Consider the following 21468-nt stretch of genomic DNA (forward strand, 5'->3'; position numbering starts at 1 on the left):
TTTTGTTTCTAAATGGCACATATGCACAATCCATGTCTCAATTGTCTCAAGGCTTAAAAATCCTTCTTTAACCGGTCTCCTCTCCTTCATCATCTACACTGATTGAAGTAGTTTCAACAGATTTGGAAGTACAGGGTTGCAGATGTGATTGCAGGGTGCAGTGAAAATCTTAAGCTTCGAGCTCCAACATCCAGGACCAAGTGAAATAAAATAATGAAAATGGTAATATAAAACAACAATAGAAATAGCACTGTATAATAATAACAACTGTAGCAGTGATGAATAAATGCATGTCCATTGGGTAGAAGGCAGAGTAAAGACTGTTGAGGGGGTTGGGGGGCAAAATGACCACATGGGGAGCAGGATGACCATTGAGGGGAGTGTGGGGGCCAAGTGAAATAAAAACAGTACAAATTATTATTTTAAAAATCTATAATATACATATTAACAACTGCAACAGTAATGAATGATATAAGTATGTTGGGGGGGGGGGGCAGCAGGGGAGAGGGGGGAGCAGATAGCTGACTAGTGGTGGCTATTCAGCAGCCTGATGGTCTAAGGGTAGAAACTATTGGCCAGTCTTTCAGTTTTTACCATGATGTTCCTGTACTGCCCATGTCTGAGTGATTGTAGGATGGAGAACAGGGTATGGCTTGGGTGGCTGGGAACCCTGATGATCTTCAATCAAATTTTCAATCAAATGTATTTATGAAGCCCTTTTTACATCAGCCGATGTCACAAAGTTCTATACAGAAACCCAGCCTAAAACCCCAAACAGCAAGCAATGCAGATGAAAAAGCACGGTGGCTAGGAAAAACTCCCTAGAAAGGCAGGGACCTAGAAAGAAACCTAGAGAGGAACCAGGCTCTGAGGGGTGGCCAGTTCTCTTCTGGCTGTGCAGGGTGGGGATTATAACAGTACATGGCCAAGATGTTCAAATGTTCATAGATGACCAGCAGGTTCATATAAAAGTAATCACAGTGGTTGTAGAGGATGCAACAGGTCAGCACCTCAGAGTATGCGACTGCATCTAGGTTATTACGTCCTGTTAAATTGAGTTCCTGAGTTAGGTGGTTAGCCGATTTTTGTACTCTGACGTCCTTGGGTAGGTGGAGGGAGTCTGCAAGGGCATCTAGGAATCTTTGGGTTGTCCGAGAATTTATAGCACGGCTTTTGATGATCCTTTGTTGGGGTCTAAGCAGATTATTTGTTGCGATTGCAAATGTAATAAGATGGTGGTTCGATAGTTATCTTCTTGGCCTTCCAGCGAAACCTGGTGTTATAGGTGTCCTGTAGGGTAGGCAGTGTGCACCCAATGTTGTGTTCGGCTGCACGTATCCCCCTCTGAAGAGTCTTGCAGTCCGTGGTGGTGGAGTTGCCTTAGGTGACATCAATAAGGGATCATAGCTTTCACCTGGATTCACTTGGTCAGTCCATGTCATGGAAGGAGCAGGTTTTCATAATGTTTTGTACAGTTGGTGTATACTACATTTTTTTATTACATTATTTATACCAGGGGCGCAACTTTTTTTTAACGAGTCGAATAAACACTCCAAACAGCCTTCCCGACCTCTCGGAGGCGTCCGCATGTTCCTAAAGCACATTGTTGCCTCGTTTTGTATCACATTCCAATGGTAAAACGTCCCCCCTGTCCCCAGTGAAAGTTGTGGCCCTGATTTATACTGATTTATACTATAGTTTTAGTTCTTTATACTAAAGTTACAGATTTGTTTATTTCACCTGGCTGCCAATTCCTGATCTTCTCAGAACATCATTTGAGGAGTCGCCTGAAGCGTGAGAGGAATGGGAGCTGGAGGAATACAGCCCTGCTGAGGCAGAGGGCTTGTAATGAGGACGACCAGCTACTATTCTGAACTTTGTGTGGAGATCTTTCTGGTGCCCAGAGCTGCTGAGGCATCACCCAAGTGGCTGCTTCACAGACTGGAAGAGAAGAAGTCCAATGACCAAAAGAGTCAGGCTTGTTCCCAGACTTGCCCTCTACAAGATCAGCAGCAGACTCCATCACCATCATCTACCATCCTCTGACCAGCTCTCTCCACTCAAGCCATGAACTCACCCTCTCCACCTTCGGAGGATGAAGCTTTCAAAAACTTGGCCTCTATCGGTTGACCTATCATGATATATTTCTTGTTTGTTTTTTGCTCTTGAAGTGCTTTGAGATTCTATGAAAAGCGCTATAGAAATGTAATACACTATAGTTAACTGTAAATACTACAGTATAATACAGTAAATACTTTGGTCCTCAAAAACACTACAGTGAATTCTATAGTATTTATACCATACTATACTATGGTATTTTTTATGTGGGAAACCTGGGTTCAAATACTTTTTGTTTTCATTTAAATACTTTCACTATTTGATTTAGCTTGTCTGGAGTAGCTTCTATAAGTAGAGACATTTCCCTGTAGGTGAGGGTTATTTCTTCTCCCTCAGATAAAACATTGATTGCAATTTTTTAATAAACCCAAATCTGTTATGTTGCCTGCATGTCATCAAACAAATGAACAATAGTGTTTACCAAATGGCTTTGTTGTACAACACACCCGCTTATTAAAATGGCATCTCATTAGCCGCATTGAGCAGCCGTTTTACATAAGATTAATTGGCTTTTTTGAAAGCACTTTTTCTTCATTATCATTCTGTCTTGCAAATGGATTCATTGCGCAACAATGATGCATATTCATATTCATTTTAGAGGAAGCTTGGAAATTGTTAGGAAATGAGCCAAAGGTGGACCTCGGCTGGTGTGCTGGCAGTACCAGGCACACGCTGAATTCTAAACACATGAGCTTCTGCCCCTGAGGCAAATGGGACCAGTTAGTTACTGTATCTGAATGGAATACATTTTGAGACGTTTTAAAATGGGGCATATGCCTTTTATGTCGCTTCAGGCGACATAATTTGTGTTCTCTCCTAGTTCATTTCATTTTATTTTTTGTGTGTTATAATTCAACTTTATTGTATCTAAAAAATGCATGGGCAAGACGAGAGGGCAGCAAGATGAGAGGGCAGCAAGACGAGAGTGCAGCAAGACGAGAGTGCAGCAAGACGAGAGTGCAGCAAGACGAGAGTGCAGCAAGACGAGAGTGCAGCAAGACGAGAGGGCAGCAAGGCGAGAGGGCAGCAAGACGAGAGGGCAGCAAGACGAGAGTGCAGCAAGACGAGAGGGCAGCAAGACGAGAGTGCAGCAAGACGAGAGGGCAGCAAGACGAGAGGGCAGCAAGACGAGAGGGCAGCAAGACGAGAGTGCAGCAAGACGAGAGGGCAGCAAGACGAGAGTGCAGCAAGACGAGAGGGCAGCAAGACGAGAGGGCAGCAAGACGAGAGGGCAGCAAGACGAGAGTGCAGCAAGACGAGAGGGCAGCAAGACGAGAGTGCAGCAAGACGAGAGGGCAGCAAGACGAGAGGGCAGCAAGACGAGAGGGCAGCAAGACGAGAGTGCAGCAAGACGAGAGGGCAGCAAGACGAGAGGGCAGCAAGACGAGAGGGCAGCAAGGCGAGAGGGCAGCAAGACGAGAGGGCAGCAAGACGAGAGTGCAGCAAGACGAGAGGGCAGCAAGACGAGAGTGCAGCAAGACGAGAGGGCAGCAAGACGAGAGGGCAGCAAGACGAGAGTGCAGCAAGACGAGAGTGCAGCAAGACGAGAGTGCATGTAGGCTACACTCTTTTTGGAGTATGTGGTGCATGTGTGTACTGTTGGTATGTTTCTGTATAGGACTCAACAGTAGGACTTTGAAGTCATATAAGAATATTTCCAGTTACCTCATCCTCTTTCTACTTCTGACCATGTGCCCTATGGGACCTGGTCAAAAGTGGTGCACTTTATAGGGAATAGGGTGCCATTTCGGACACAGGTTGAACCAGGTTGAGGGCCTGTCTTAAGGTTGTACAAAACAAAAAGTTATCTTTATGCCAAAAAATCTTTATGCAAAAAGTTTTCTTTATGCATTAAAATACGAGTTGTATTGTGTTTTACCCAAGCCTTGCAGGGCTTTCTTTGTTAGAAGCAGAGACTGACAGCAATATACATGTATGTACCGAAGTACAAACACAGCATAGTTGAGTATGATACATATAGCATTTGGAGGTAAAGAAAACGGCCGTCTTAACTAGAGTATGTGGTCGTCTGTTCATGCACAATGACACTACACCTCAGTAATTACATACTCACTGCAAACAGTACACCACTTGAATGTAAATGTCAGCGATTGGGTGCAGAGTGAAAGCGGAGTCAGGCGCAGGACACAGGTATGGAGTAATCCAACTGAGTTTACTCAAAGAATAAAGCAAAATTCCAAATAGGAACATACAATACAACTCTAACACAAACACAACCACTAACGACATGAACAATCACAGACAGAACAGAAATGTATGTCCAGATAGTTAAATAGGGAATGTAATGAGGGAATGTAAAACAGGTGTGTGTGTGTAATCAGACAAAACGAAACAGAAAAATGGATCGGTAGTGACTAGAAAGCCGGTGACGTCGACCGCCGAACAAGGAGAAGGGCCGACTTCGGCAGAAGTCGTGACAGTAAAACCTCACCCGTGGCTCGTTCGTGTATGTCGTTGTATTTTTTGTCTCTTGTGACTGGGTCATATTTTTATGTGCAACGACATGACATATCATTACCTATTCTGATTATTGGTGACATTTGGAGTCACCAAACATGACTATAGTCAATTTTCTATGGGGTGACAAGGGGAATCAGACATGGAAAATTAGCCAAAGTCACCAGAGTAGAAAAGCAGTTAGTCTTTGCTCTGAGCATAAATGTCAGTGAACAGTAAACCAGTCGTTAATTAAAGTGTAATTGCGTTACAGGCCGTTTAGTGCCTCATTTAATTCTGTCTGATTATGAGACTAAACATCCATTACTGATTGGAAAAAAATATTTCATCAAACATCTCATTATATGAACATATTATTATATACTCAGTTTTGGTGGTATAGGCCTATCACTTACAGTTTAGTCATTCATGTTATCAGATATTAGGCTAAATATTTAGCATATTTTTTAGAAGTAAGTCAAGTGCCGCATAATGGCCACTCATGTTTGGTGGATGACTCAGAAGTGTTAGAACAACACTATAGTTGAGTAAGTAAGAATGGAGACATTAGGTCTGAAAATAGCCAATTAATGAACACAGGAACACAGCACATCCCATAGGACACAGGGAGCCAGACAGACAAAAACATCCTCATTAGCTTGTTGTTATTGTTATAAACTTGTCATTTACAAAATAAAGCAGTACTGAAAACAATGAAAGCAGAGAAACTAAAACCTCCAAAACAGGATTTTGGAACATACAAAACAGGATTTTGGAACATACAAAACAGGATTTTGGAACATACAAAACAGGATTTTGGGGAGAAATTGTTTTACATATTTTCTAGTGCCCACTTAGAATGGTTTATTAAGTAGAACCTGCCTATTTGAAAACTAAGAATTACTAGCTTGCAACATGTTAAAAAAAAATTCACGAATCTAATGCTAGAAAAAATCCCTGATAAGGCAGTAAAAACAAGAACTACAGCAGGGTTGGTTGCCTGGTCAGGATTATTGGAGATAAATGACTTTTAGTGATTGGTCCAGAGCACACATTCCTCATCAAATATGAATGCTGAAGGGAAGACTGGGGAGATTGGGTGGATGCTGGATGCAGGGTTATAGGATACTCTTCATCAGTCATGAGAGAAGATGTACAGTAGAATACAGTGTCCTGCTGAGACAGCTGCTGACAGAGGATACTGCTGTTTAGGATGCTTTAGTCAACATGGAATAACGGACATGTATTGTTCACTAAGGTAGGCTACTGCATCTCACTTAGCTGTGTAAAGCAGTTTTATATCATGGTTTTTGAGGTCTCAATAGTTTGATTGTTGGGCATTACTTTCAGTGAGGTGTTTTAGGGGTTTGCTAGGAACGTACAAAAAGGAAAATGTAGAAAATGACGTTGAATTGTTTTTATGTACAGTATAATGGAATGGTGAAGTTATTCAGTATCTGCTCCTCACTTGTACAGTACTGGGGATTTGTTACATCACTTTCCTCCTTGTTCTAAACCCCAATGATATGAACACTATTCATCTCTGTGGTTACTTTCCTAATCCCAGAGGCTCATTTCCTAAGAGCACTACTTCTTCTGTTCTGTTTTCTGTTGTCAGATTGGTGGGAAACTGGGCCATCTTATTGTATCTTTCTGTGGTCCTCATTTCAAAACCACAGAGAGACAGAGCCCTTTGAAAAGCCTGCCAATGCCCTGCACTAAATGTGTGGGGAGGAGATAGTGCATTCTCATGTTATCTGCCACGGGCCCCTTGCCCCTTCAGCCATTTTCTCATTTCACAGATTTGACCAGGAGGTGACCTTGGTTTTTTAAGAGCTTTTAAGGCAGAGCCAAGTCCCCCTGTCTACCTTCCGACTCCCTTCTCCAAAACTGACAGACAGAGAGAATTCTCTCCTCTCCTCTTTTTTTACTCTCCTGTCCTCAATGGCTTTTTTTCTCTCGCCCAGAGCAGCCTCTGTCCAGTCCTTTTATAGATAGAGTGGACGAGCTGCTGACAGTTGTCTGAGGAGAAGAGAGAAGATATACACGTGAGGCCTCTGGTTCTGGATTAATGCTGCAGCATATGTTGATGACATGTGACGTCATACACAAAGGGCAAGGAGGGATAGTCAGTATGCAGCAGCAGGACTACTCAACACGCAGGTCAGCCATGGGCTGAATGTGTCCTGTCCGTGGTGATAAATTAACAGAATATTTTGACACTTGATAATAACTTCAGAATATGTTACATAACCATGTGGTACTGTAATGCTGTGGCATCATGTGTCTCACAGTCTGTGTCTAGCAGTAACACATTTTAATGACACCAAAGATAGTGTTCTAACTGAAACCGTGCGTGTGCATGTGTGTGTGTGTGTGTGTGTGTGTGTGCGTGCGTGCGTGCATTCATATGTGCGTTTATGTGTCTAGTACAACATGTCCGGTGTGTTTTCGAGTGGAAATGAGCCAGCCGTATCGCGGCCCTCCATCTCCAGCCCTCCCCAGCGGGCCTCTGGCGGAGTGCTAATCTGGGTCAAAGAGCAAACTGCTGAGAAGGGCCTGGGAGAGGCTCGCTTACACATGAATCATTTCTCACGCCTCCCGTCCTCATTATGCTCGCCACTGATGGAACCACAAAGCCTTTCATGTTTCCTTCTGACCTTAAAGGTAAATACCCAGATAACACTGTGGAAGCAGCCCGGCACCCAATTCACTGTAGCATTCATTGCCTTTACCCCCATCACAGAGACACTTTGAGAGTGTTGCTCCTCGGTCTGATCAGACCCTGTCATTACAGTGGAACTCATATCCTCTTTCAACTGGCCGCTGTGATGTTACAAATGTATGTCAACAGATCACTGTACTCTCTCTTATCATAGTTCTTTCTTCAATTGATATCAATATAGTCATAATGACAAAGGCAATCTCCCTTTCAAATCCAACATCACAGTGATATAGCCAGTTAATGATCAGTTGTGCAGTTGTCCAGGTGTGGCATGCCTCCATTTGGTGGCCTTGAAAATATATTCTACAACCTTTAGCTTTGTCACTGGCCATCTGGAAATACGGACCATTCCAATCTTAAAGAACCCTTTTACGATTGCATTTCAATCATGGCTAATACCGAGCTATCAGGAGCGCTGGTACTGCAGCCAGAGAACTACCATTTGTTCCAAGTGTTTTGAAGCCTGATTGCGCTGAAGCTAGCATCAATGGGCGACACATGTTCAATATTGTTCCCCACCTGTGTTACCTGCTCTGGTCCTTGCATAAAAAGCTTGGATGGTAATAAATGGCAATGAGTTTTAGGACTGTATGTGGATCCAAACTGCGGCTGGACTTAGAACAAAGCTTAGCTTCCTAGAAGTCAGCAAAAATAGGTAATGGTGCTGAGTTGGAAGAATCCATAACACTATGGACTTCTGCCAGACAGAGGGAGGCTTGGAGAGTATTCAAATGTAGGTCTATGCAGTCACTACCAAAAGTCCTTCTGGATAAGAGCGTCTGCTAAACGACTAAAAGGTTAATAGATATGCAGGCAAGAAGGCATTGGTATGAGGAATGTTTCTGATTTCCTGTTTGCGAGGTGCACCACCAAGCTGGAGTTGCAGTTGTCAACGGGCTGGCTCTGGCTCCCATGGGGCAGTGGTGGCAGCGAGGGCCAGCTTGGACAGCATGTCTGGGGGGAAACACACACACACACACAGTGTGTCCTGGGGGGAATCTCACACACAACCTCCCGTTAGAGTCTGTGCGATCAGGCTGCTGACAGCTGTGACAGGCCTGGAGCAGGAGGGGAGTATGTGTACATCTGTTTGGACCTTGGCACCGATGAGCCTCTGGAGTTCCACACAGCCAGCCAGCTTGTCGGTACCGGTTACTGGTAGAACACAGCGTCTGGACCCGATGAAGATGATCAGATCTGATAAGGTGTTGGCAGCTAAGTGAGCACACAGTCACGATGCCGACAGACTGAGCAGCAAACAAGAGGGGCGCAGAATCAATGCGGGTGTGTCATGTAGTTTCAGTAGAAGTTAGAATAGGAGTTAGTGGAATGCAAGATGGAAGAGGAGCTGTATCTTCTCAGGTTGGGGAACATGATTGACAATGTTCCAGCCTTGATAGTTGTAGCCTTGTTCGGGTGTATGGTAATATCTATGGATTGCATGATGAAATTGCTTTCAACTTTTTAATTTATTACTCCAAAGAGTGATAGTGCACCAATAGTAATCCCTTTCGGTGTGCTGCCTATGTTGATAATTCAGCATCTTTCGAAAAAAGAGGTCGATATCTGACAAAGTCTTTGTAGATGATAGATTCTCTTTGTGTGACAAATTCCATAAGAATGTGGTAATTGGTCAACTGTTTGGTCAATTTGAATTCTTTGCTAAAAATTTTAAAAAAATCATAATGAAGGGATTTATTATTCCGCGCTTTGCTACAATTTTGTTATCAACACCAGCCTCTGGTATTTCCCTCTTTTGTGGGAGAAAGAAAATTCATTGAAAGTGGCTGAAGGCCTGACACAAAGCAACTGCTGAACCCCTGCAAATCTGCAGGCTTAATTGATTATTTGTGCAGAGCTGTATATCTGTGAGGTGCAGGATACCCAGGGGAAATAATGTCAAACAGATAACAACATCAAATGTGGGAGAATAGCTTTCTGCTGCCCATTTTATTCATCTTTTCCCCTTTTCTCATTCACAATGTGTTTTCCATCCGGGTTTTCCCATTACACGAGGCTCGCCTAGTTTTAAAAAGGTTTAAGTGGCACTAAATTGCGGAGTTTAAAGTGACTTAGACTCGAAAGAAAAGTGTTTGTTAAGAGTTTATTTGGATGTCTGAATATCACATTGCGACTCCAAGGTTGTTCCCACCTCATACTCCCAGAGGAGAACTCTTTACTACAAAATCTTTACTTCATTATTCCGTCTTCCTCAGTGCCCTGCTGCCAGTAGCCTGCTAAAGGAATGAATTCATTATGTAGATAATACTGTACACAAACACATTGAAAAGCTTGGTTTTCTTGATTATTTTATTGCCAGAGCTTGTCAAATGCAGGTTTCAGAGATATTTCACTTTTGCTTTGACAGTGTAACCATTCTCTGGGGTGGTATCTTGAATATATAATATTCAATATAATATAATTTTATTTCAGTGGGGTAAGCTACAGAGGAGTCGAGCCTTGAGAGGCATTAGTGGAAATGGTGGAATTTGACTTGAGTTTTATATTTACAGTGCTCAACTCAACTCCCATTAACTACTTGTTACTTTCCTCACTCTTCAGATCAATTTCCCTTACAGACTGTAAGTGACAGGTAGCAGTCTTTCATAGATAGCTATCAAACCATTTCCAACTGATGTGAGAGACTACTACAGCGTGTTGTGTACTGTTATCATATCATAAGTAGTATTCTATCAATGAGTGGCAGTGGTGCGGTTTCTTTGGTTCAGTTCAAAGTACAATGGCTCTTTATCACTATCCTGCTGCAATGTTACAGCAAGGAGGTCGGATGGCTGAGGGAGTGATTGACTGCCATTATGACAGCCCATTAAAATACACTTACCCCTTTCTCTGCAAACCACAGACTAAGCTCCTCTGGACTCATGATAGTCAACACTCGCTCGTGCACACACATTCATATTTTAGAGACAGTCCGGTACACTTATAGACACAGACCCTCAAAAACTTGATTTGATTTTGGTACAGGAAATGCATATTGCATATCAAAAGCCATTCCTTTTGGGGAAAGCAGTGCAGATTTCGGGCACATCCTTGCCACAGCAGCTCTTTGAGTGTGCAATAAGAGTGTAGAGAGTGAAGTAGGTACCTGCAGCTGTGCCTTTGGCAGGTTTAGGCCACAGCTTCCTCTATCAAGCCCGAGCCCAGATAGACTGAATTATTGAAACAAGATATGCATCCCAAATGTCACCCTATTCCCTTTTAAGCGCACTACTTTTTGACCATGGCCCTACTTTTGACTAGTACTAGAATAGGGTGCCATTCAGGATGCAGGCAAGCAGCCAGTACAAAGTGCTAATCCAACCTGCATTATCAGGACACCAAATCCAGCACTCATGTGTGAGAGACAGAATACCACCCACCCAGCATGAAGCAGAAAATTCTAAAATTGCCCAGTTGTGTAATTGTAGTATTTCGTCTGCAGTGGCCCAACTAACATTTATTTTGTTTATTTCAAGATGCTTTTCTTTCTTCCAACCTCTCCCCTGTTGTAATTTCCTTCTTTTCCAGTAATGTAGTTTTAAAAAAGCTACTGAAAAAGGTTGCCAGTGACACATTTTGCTGTGGCTGTTGGCTTTTGACAGGAAGAGGTGACAGAGGTGACTCAGGAACTATTTTGTCAGGTGGTGGTGTTGTGTTCACTGTGCTGCTGCTGTGGAGTGAAGTCACCACTGCAGCTTTTTGTCTGATGTTAGTCAACCACACTACAGAGGTACCTTTGGAAGGACATACAGATGTAGGATCTTAACGTGATCACTCTTTTTGTTGCTGAGAATGTCCCTGCACCACAGAAAATGCAGATGACCTTTGTGATTTACATAGATTCACTGAAAACCAGTTATATTAACTGTATGTCATTTTCCTCAAGACTACTTTTAGTTAGCTAATAGCCTAACATTATGGACTAAACGTTCAAATCCTCTTGCTGCAGGATTATTTAGCTGTGATAATATAGGTCAAATGAAGATCCTACATCTGTAATTATCCGGCCTGTTCTCACTCTAGCCCACATCAGCTAAAACCTGCCACTTTGTGGTCTCTTCAACAACCAGGGTCGGCCAGCCCTGCAGTAAATTGCACTGACTGAGTTTGGAAATGTAATGGCTGTGTGGCAGTGTAGGCTACTATTTGAGAGAGAGAGAGAGAGAGAGAGAGAGAGAGAGATTTGGATGTCACAAGCTGTCAGTGTAGATGAAGAGAGCTACTTGTTTGGCTCAAGATTATATTATTACTATTATTAGAACTCTTGGCCACTAATTGATGCATTTACTGTAGGCAGGTGTTTCTTTAGGCTACCATCATAATGATTAGAACCAAGGTTCCATCAATACCTATTCTTTTATCAATGATTTGTTCAATATCTTTTTATACCTTTTTATACTGTATACCTTGGCAAGTACATGACGTGGAGATATACAGATGTATAAATTAAAGGAGAGTTGTCTGTTAAAGTGTTTTCAACTCTATAAGCCATAATTATGCAAAATTGCAAAAGCATCAAGAGTGTCTAATTACACACAACCAATACCAGTCATGATTGAATAAATAGCCTTCAAAGAGACAGGATGTTAGCGTCAGTTTTAGACCCCAAACAGAAATGTATTGACCAGCCCTATTCCCAGGTGATCCAGGCTCCCGGTGTTCGTGATTGATGTGTGTGTGGTCATTGAACCAAGCTTACAGCTAGTTTGTATTCCATTAGGCATCTCTGGGGCTTTGTAGCAGTGTCACAAAAGAGCTTGCCGACGCCTAATTGCGTTCTAGAAAAAAAAATGTATTTTTATGTCACTCTTCGTATTCTTTGATCCATTTCTGGTGGTACTAGTTGTATTCCACGAGAATATTTATATGTCAGTTGTTTGCCAGTGCCATGTTATTTTGAAAATAGTTTTTTCCCACTATGCACTATGTTCAGGAAGAGTTGTACTAACGTGATTCCAGTACAACAAGTGATGCTTGAAAGAACAGGAAATTATTTATAACCACTTCATCTGATGGCAGTCTGTAGGCCAACCCAGTCTCATGAACTATACAGTGAGGCAAAAAAACGTTTTAGTCAGCCACCAATTGTGCAAGTTCTCCCACTTCAAAAGATGAGAGAGGCCTGTAATTTTCATTATAGGTACACTTCAAATATGACAGACGAAATGAGGGAAAAAAATCCAGAAAATCACATTGTAGGATTTTTAATGAATTTATTTGCAAATTATGGTGGAAAATAAGTATTTGGTCACCTACAAACAAGCAAGATTTCTGGCTCTCACAGACCTGTAACTTCTTCTTTAAGAGGCTCCTCTGTCCTCCACTCGTTACCTGTATTAATGGCACCTGTTTGAACTTATCAGTATAAAAGACACCTGTCCACAACCTCAAACAGTCACACTCCAAACTCCACTATAGCCAAGACCTGTCAAAGGACACCAGAAACAAAATTGTAGACCTGCACCAGGCTGGGAAAACTGAATTTGCAATAGGTAAGCAGCTTGGTTTGAAGAAATCAACTGTGGGAGCAAATATTAGGAAATGGAAGACATACAAGACCACTGATAATCTCCCTCGATCTGGGGCTCTACGCAAGATCTCACCCCATGGGGTCAAAATGATCACAAGAACGGTGAGCAAAAATCCTAGAACCACACGGGGGGGACCTGGTGAATGACCTGCAGAGAGCTGGGACCCAAGTAACAAAGCCTACCATCAGTAACACACTACACCGCCAGGGACTCAAATCCTGCAGTGCCAGACGTGTCCCCCTGCTTAAGCCAGTACATGTCCAGGCCCGTGTGAAGTTTGCTAGAGAGCATTTGGATGATCCAGAAGAAGATTGTGAGAATGTCATATGGTCAGATGAATCCAATATACAACTTTTTGGTAAAAACTCAACTCGTCGTGTTTGGAGGACAAAGAATGCTGATACCTACTGTGAAGCATGGGGGTGGAAACATCATGCTTTGGGGCTGTTTTTCTGCAAAGGGACCAGGACGACTGATCCGTGTAAAGGAAAGAATGAATGGGGCCATGTATCGTGAGATTTTGAGTGAAAACCTCCTTCCATCAGCAAGGGAATTGAAGATGAAACATGGCTGGGTCTTTCAGCATGGCAATGATACCAAACACACCGCCCGGGCAATGAAGGAGTGGCTTCGTACGAAGCATTTCAAGGTCCTGGAGTGGCCTAGCCAGTCTCCAGATCTCAACCCCATAGAAAATCTTTGGAGGGAGTTGAAAGTCTGTGTTGCCCAGCAACAGCCCCAAAACTGCTCTAGAGAAGATCTGCATGGAGTAATGGGCCAAAAATACCAGCAACAGTGTGTGAAAACCTTGTGAAGATTTACAGAAAACGTTTGACCTCTGTCATTGCCAACAAAGGGTATATAACAAAGTATTGAGATAAACTTTTGTTATTGACCAAATACTTATTTTCCACCATAATTTGCAAATAAATTCATTAAAAATCCTACAATGTGATTTTCTGGATTTTTTTTCTAATTTTGTCTGTCATAGTTGAAGTGTACCTATGATGAAAATTACAGGCCTCTCTCATCTTTTTAAATGGGAGAACTTGCACAATTGGTGGCTGACTAAATACTTTTTTGCCCCACTGTATGTTCCAATTCAATGTTTTTCAACTGGCTTGCTAATGTGCCGTTCCCCCTGTGTTTCCCTGCAGATCCCAGTGAGTGTCTCCATCATGAGGCTGGTGTGGAAGTCCCTGGACAAGATGAGGTGTTTCCGTAAACGCTCCACCATTCCCTTTCTGGGGGTCCTGATCACCTGTCTCCTCTTCCTTAACCTGTACATGGAGGATGGATACGTCCTGGTGAGTCTTCTTCTATATTTTTCACTTGAGTCATAAAGGGCAAGTTCACACAATTTTTTTAACGGTCAGATGTTTAAAGTTTAAAGGCAGGCTCAGTCTACTTGCAGGCTCCGATCCCAAATAAAGTTTTTTTTAAAGTAATAGCCACAATATAATAACTGCTATTTAGAGGGTGCCTCTCTATTCCATTGTTTTGGGATTGAGCCCTGCAGATTCCCGGCTGATGTAGGATCCTCACAGCAGATGGCATAGAATATGGATTCCAAACTAGATCCGTTTTTGGGCTATTAAAACATCTGACAGAACTCTCTCCTCTCCTTAATCAAACAACATCATTTTCACCCACAAGTTCACTTTAGTATTTAACCATGTTGTCCCTTTTATAATTACTTGTTTTCAAAAGGAAACATATTTAAATTTTCATGATGTGGACCCAAAGCCGATGATTTATTTTTTATTCATGATGCCATCAAATCTTGGTAATCATAACACATTATCTGTATTTGTTATTTAAATTATTGAGGAGTTTTGCATATCTTCAATGATATTGTGCTCTCACAAAGTCCATTTCCATGGCAATAAAAAAATGCCTCAATGGTTTTAGAAATCTTTGAAATCAGTATGACGCATCCACATTTCTTATCGGTTGGCTAACCCTTCTTTTTCTTTTATACAGGATATTCTTGAGGAGTGTAAAACCAAAATGTGTTATTTCTACGTCTGTATTATTTACAGACGAATGTGAGACATGTCAAGGAAATTAGTTGACTTTGCTGTGTGTGTTTGTCTGCAGCTTAGATGAGATGAGACACTGGTTTGTCTGGCATTCACTATATGAAGTCGTCTCATCTGATCTGTTGTCTTTGTTGTGTGTTGCAGGAGGAGGATAAAAGACCGCTGAGAGAGACATCAATGCATCCTTCAAACACTGAGAGATATGTTCACACCTTCAGAGACCTCACTAATTTCTCTGGAACCATAAACGTCACATATCGTTACCTCGCTGGGAACCCACTGCCCCGAAAGAGTAATTGTATCTTTGACTGTCATTACATGTTGTTTTATCTTGGTCACCTTCATCTTTGTTATTCCACAAATTTTATTTTCAATGTACGCTTTAATAAAATATACTTTTCTGTTTACAGAATATCTTACAATTGGATTGTCATCCGTGAAAAGAAAAAGAGGAAATTACCTCATGGAGACGATCAAATCTATTTTTGACCAGTCCAGTTATGAGGAGCTGAAAGAGATTGTGGTGGTGGTTCACCTGGCAGACTTTGACCTGGCCTGGTGTGAAAACCTGGTGCACGACATCTCCAGGAAGTTTGCCCACCACATCATCGCTGGGCATCTCCTGGTGATCCATGCCCCTGAGGAGTACTATCCATCACTGGATGGGCTAAAAAGGAACTACAATGACCCAGAGGACAGGGTACGATTCCGCTCCAAGCAGAACGTGGACTATGCCTTTCTCCTCAACTTCTGCACCAACCTCTCTGATTTCTACATGATGCTGGAGGATGATGTGCGCTGCTCACGGAACTTTCTGACATCCCTGAAGAAGGTGGTCACCTCCAGGGAAGGCTCCTACTGGGTGATGCTGGAGTTCTCCAAGCTTGGCTACATAGGGAAGCTCTACCACTCAAGAGACCTGCCACGCCTGGCCCACTTCTTGCTCATGTTCTACCAGGAGATGCCCTGTGACTGGCTCCTCATTCACTTCCGGGACCTGCTTGCCCAGAAAGACGTGATCCGCTTCAAGCCCTCCCTGTTCCAGCACATGGGCTACTACTCCTCATATAAAGGGGCAGAGAACAAGTTGAAGGATGATGACTTTGAAGAAGACTCCATTGATATCCCTGACAACCCTCCTGCTAGCCTGTACACAAACATCCATGTATTTGAAAACTATGACGCCACCAAGGCTTATAGCAGTGTGGACGAATACTTTTGGGGGAAACCCCCTTCTACCGGAGACTTCTTTGTTATAGTCTTTAACAAATCAACTAAAATAAGCAAGATAAAAATCGTGACAGGAACGGACGATCGTCAGAACGATATCCTGCACCATGGAGCTCTGGAAGTAGGAGAGAAGATGGTGGGGACAAAGAGAGGAAGGCAGTGTTCTTCCTACATCACGTTAGGGGAGTTTAAATATGGCAACATTGAGGTTCAAGACGTGGACCACAAGATTGCCTTTGACATTGAGTGTGTTCGTATTGTGGTGACTGCCAGTCAGAAAGAATGGCTGATCATTAGGAGTATAAGCTTGTGGACTACACAACCTCCCAGTCAATGAGGACAATACAAAAACAGTTGCTTTAGACAACAGTTGGTTTAGACAACAGTTGGTTTAGACAACAGTTGGTTTAGTAATTCATTTGACAGTGTATTTATTTATGTACTTATTTATGTATTTATTTTCACATTATTGCATTTATTTTATCATTTATTTTATCATGTATTTATTCATTTTATAGTATACTGTATGCATTCATTCATTTTTTGATCTAGAATTTTTTATATTTGAAGGTACCTTTATCGAATTATACAGTTATGGAAATCATCACAATCCATGTTTTTAAGGATTGTCTGACTGACCTCTTTTATGGGTGTGACCCGTTTTTATGGGTGTGACCCGTTTTTATGGGTGTGAGTATATAGGAATGGTCTGTTGGTTATTTCACTCATGATGTTATTTATTTTTCTGTATATTTTTCTCAGTTTCTTTCCACATCGAAAGCAGCCTCTGGGTCCTCTGGCCTTGAACAGTGTTGCTTAATAAATAACACCCCTGCAGACAGTTTTTGCCCCAGGAACATAGCATTGCACCAAATGTTCTTGCTATCAGTAAGTACTGTAGCTCCATTCACCTCTTTCCGAAGTTATCCTTTCCATCTTACCCTATAAGCATTATGATGGTAAATATTTCCACAAACATCCATTGTATCAGGGCTTTACATTTGTCAGTGCTGCTTCAATCCCTCCTATCTAGGCTAGTGTGGTGTTGAAGTGTTGGAGCGAGCTGTGCTATTTCCCTGGCGCTGTATGTTCCATCAGAACCACTGACGGGAGAACAATGTTTGTTTTCACCCATCTTCTCTAACAGCTCAGATCGGATTGTGAAAAATAGGGTGGACCTGATCTTTCCCTTTTTTCCACCACAGCACAATTTTACCCCAGTAAATTGGTCTGTGTTTGGCACTCTCTCTCTGCTTTACACCAGCAAACAACAACCCCCCCTGGAGCTAGGCTCTCCAGTACATTTTCTCTCTTTCCCCTATGTTGTGCTCTCAGCCGCTAATGTATCTTCTCTTAGAATGTTTCTGTAATATAGAAACAAATACATTTTACTCTGTGTGGTACCCATGGGTGATGGTAACTTAAAGCCACCGTCTGTAAAATGTTCAGTAATATGCCATTAATAAAATATACCCTGTAATTTTGAAAAAATAGGTATAAAGTCAGTTCTCAAAATGAGATAAGGACTACTGTCATAACAATTCAGAAACGATTTTGAAGAATCACCTTGTCCTCTCCCTTTTCATACAATGTTGTTCTGTTAGCAAGTGTAGCTTTGTGACAAATATCTTTCCATAATCAAGAGTATCATCAATTTCAACAAATCTTTGCAATGCAATAAAATGATAAATGTTTGCATACATGACACCAATATCCTGTTGAAATACTAAAGGTGGAGGTGGAGGCATGGTTCAAAACCTACAGCAGTTTTTCTTTTCACACAAAATGCCTTGTTATGGTATACCTGTTGTTTCCGTCAATCGCATCCATTTCTAAAGCCCATTTTACATCAGCAGTTGCTTATACAGAAACCCAGCTTAAAACCCCAAAGAGCAAGCAATGCAGATGTAGAAGCAGAGTGGCTGGGGAAAACTCCCTACAAAGGAACCTAGTGAGAAACATAGAGAGGAACCAGGCTCTGAGGGGTGGCCTGTCCTCTTCTGGCTGTGCCAGGAGGGGATTATAAGGGTGCATGGCCTTTTCCATGTTGTTCTCCCATTTGGTCTTGTTCAGACACAGATCAAGGGTTTCTCTTTATCCATGGCTCTGATCTATTCATTATAAGCGTCTGTGTTCCATATCACCTTGAATAACAACCTTTTCCTTCTTATCAAACATTTGATTACATGAGGCCCCAACCTCTTATGACTTCATTTTGTGCATGTTAAAAAGTCAGTAAATAAGGTAAGGTATTCACTGTTTATAGCTCCTCCTTTCTATACAATTGCTATGGTCATAATTAAACTGTAGTGCTCTGTACAAACAAACCTTTTAGTAGATGCTCTTATCCAGGGCAATTTACAGGAGCAATTAGGCTTAAGTGCCTTGCTCAAGGGCTCTGGGATTCAAACCAGCAATCTTCCGGTTACTGGCCCAATGCTCTTAACCACTAGGTTACCTGCTGCCCCGTCATCTTTTGTACAGGTCATCAAAATATATATTACTTCTTCTTATGCCCATTCTACAAAATTATATAGTTTCACTTCAAATCCTCTGCCGTTTAGAACATAACGTCTTACTGCATACCTTATTAAAAGGCCCAGTGTGGTCCTTTCATTCAAATTTTGTGGACTTTATTGAAAAGTGTAAGAACATTTATTACAGAATGCAATGAAATATATGTGCTGATGTACACAGCAGTGCCAACGAATCAGGTCAGTGTACTACCTGTAATGATACAGCTTAAGCCATGGACACGTCACAGTAGGATCCCTAGTTTTCCTGGAATCCCTGGGAGTATTCCTGGGATAGAGATTGTGATTCCAAGATTCCTTTATTTGATCCTGGGAGGTTGTTGTACATGGATATTACTTGAGGGGAAATTGCTGTCATAGCTGAAGAAAAGACTGAAGTCAAAACTAGCATTTACATCTTGGTGGGGAAACATAGAAATATTAATAAATTCTGTTCGGCTCAGAGTCAGCAAAGTGATGCGTACAGCTGTTCCGCCTTTGGCGACCTGACTTCAAACAGCAATATCTCCTAATACTTTTTAGTGAGCTCAACGTATACATTATGTGGTAGCAAATGCACCACATTAGATAATTCCAGGGTGTTTTTTTATAATAATTTCCAACAGATCAGTAGCCATGCTACCCAGGAGCCTTCTGTCACTGTTCCCATAACTCACGAATAACAAGAGAAAGCAGTGTATAAATGGAAATTCTGGGTTGTTGGGAGTTTTGCTGTCTTCCAATTGTGAGTGTACAAAGGTGCATGCATCTGAACAACACCAAGTGTTAAGTGAGTAATTGAATCCTTTTATATTCCAGGATCTATAACTTGTTGTCCAGCATCTGCAGTGGAACTTGACTGAAAATGTACTTGGTTTGTGACTAGATGCTTACCAATACTACCTTACTTACTTACAACAGGTTAAATCTCACTTGTGCTATATTGTTCAGTGGAGAGAATGTGTAGAGATGTCGTTTTCGTGTTGTATTTTCCGACATTGTTCGTCAAACAGTACTGTATGTATATTGTTGTAAAATGACATATATTTTTTTACATGTATCATTTCAAATGTTTTATTGCATATATTGTATTTAAAATCAATTTAGATTAAACAAAATGAATGCCAATAACCTTGGGGGAAGTACATTGACTTTGCAAAAGTCTACCACTACTTTCATTGATATCAAAAGTCTACCACTACTTTCATTGATATTAAAAGGGGGAAAAACGCTGTGTGAGAAATTGCACAGCACAAAATGATGAATGACATCATTGTCTGCATCAGTACATTCAGTGGGGCATGAATATGGTATTCAATGGTTAAAGGAGAGAGAAAGAGCTATTGAGAACAAGGTAGCCTTGAGTCAATACAGTATGTGTTATTATAATGTCTTTTGCCTGAACATGTTACAGTATGTTTTGATATAGAAATGTTTACCAATAAATGTAGATCCTGCAATTTGGCTACCCTCGTCACAGTGCAAATAAAAAAAACTGGTGTGACATTTGCTGTTCCTTGAAACTTCCAGCAAACGCAGGAAGGCAACGTGTTTGACTCAGATCTTGCAGTAGCCAAGAGCAAAATCCATACATTATTCATTTCAACATTCATGTGCTTTCTGCCTTTTTACTGCATACTTAATGTCTGTGTAGTGCTAGGGTCTTACTGCCTTTTTACTGCATACTTAATGTCTGTGTAGTGCTAGGGTCTTACTGCCTTTTTACTGCATACTTAATGTCTGTGTAGTGCTAGGGTCTTACTGCCTTTTTACTGCATACTTAATGTCTGTGTAGTGCTAGGGTCTTACTGCCTTTTTACTGCATACTTAATGTCTGTGTAGTGCTAGGGTCTTACTGCCTTTTGGGGTGGAACTGTTTATAAAAGTGCTTCATCACGATGCTCTTTGTTTGGCTTACAGTGGACAGGACGTGCATTACTTTACCATATTTAAGACAGCTGTCATAGACTACAGACATCAAGGTTCTGAAAGTGGGCTGAGCACTGTGGACCCAGAGCACTGTCAGTTACGGCCAATATTTGAAATATAGAAATGTGTATATATGTGAATATATACTGAACAAAAACATAAACCCAACATGCAACAATTTCAAAGATTTTACTGAGTTATCGCTCATATAAGGAAATCAATCAATTGAAAAAGAAAAAAACAATTAGGCCCGTATCTATGGATTTCACGACTGGGAATACAGATATGCATCTGGTCACAGATACCTTGAAAAAATTGGTCAGGGTGTAGATCAGAAAACCAGTCAGTATTTGGTGTGACCAACATTTGCCTAATGCATTACGACACATCTACTTCACATTAGTCAGGCTGTTGATTGTGGCCTGTGGAATGTTTTCCCACTCCTCTTCGATGGCTGTGCGAATTTTCTGGATACTGGAACACGCTGTCTTACTCATCGATCCATAGCATCCCAAACATGCTCAATGGGTGACATGTCTGAGTATGCAGGCCTTGGAAGAACTGGGACATTTTCAGCTCCAAGGAATTGTGTACAGATCCTTGCGACATGGGGCTGTACATTATTATGCTGAAAAATGAGGTGATAACAGCAGATTAATAGCACGGCAATGAGCCTCAGGATCTCGTCACGGTATCTCTGTGCATTCAAATTACCATCGATAAAATTCCATTTAATTTGTTATCCGTAGTTTATACCTGCCCATAACCCCACCACCATCACAGGGCACTCTTTTCACAATGTTGACATCAGCAAACCACTCACCCACACAACGCAAACCACCCAAATTCTCTAAAATGATGGTGGAGGTGGCTTATGGTAGAGATATCAACATTCAATTCTCTGGCAACAACTCTGGTGGATA

At 41.7% G+C, this 21468-nt stretch overlaps 1 protein-coding gene across 4 annotated transcripts in view; it reads left to right on the top strand.

Moving 5' to 3' along the window:
- The window catches only part of mgat4c (mgat4 family member C), a 178695-nt gene extending 158221 nt beyond the window's left edge, over window positions 1-20474 (top strand). For 3 of the 4 annotated variants that reach the window (XM_031801966.1, XM_020456672.2, XM_031801965.1), the window contains 3 exons: window positions 13989-14138; window positions 15018-15165; window positions 15284-20474. In XM_031801966.1, coding sequence (XP_031657826.1) covers window positions 14010-14138; window positions 15018-15165; window positions 15284-16440 — 1434 coding nt within the window. In that variant the 5' untranslated portion in view covers window positions 13989-14009 and the 3' untranslated portion in view covers window positions 16441-20474. Of the gene's footprint in view, window positions 1-5635; window positions 5834-13988; window positions 14139-15017; window positions 15166-15283 lie in introns of those variants that run through there. The other variant, XM_020456674.2, reaches the window with a different exon arrangement.
- Window positions 20475-21468: the final 994 nt, after the last annotated feature.

This window comes from Oncorhynchus kisutch, linkage group LG22, assembly GCF_002021735.2.
Source record: "Oncorhynchus kisutch isolate 150728-3 linkage group LG22, Okis_V2, whole genome shotgun sequence".
NCBI classification, from domain to species: domain Eukaryota; kingdom Metazoa; phylum Chordata; class Actinopteri; order Salmoniformes; family Salmonidae; genus Oncorhynchus; species Oncorhynchus kisutch.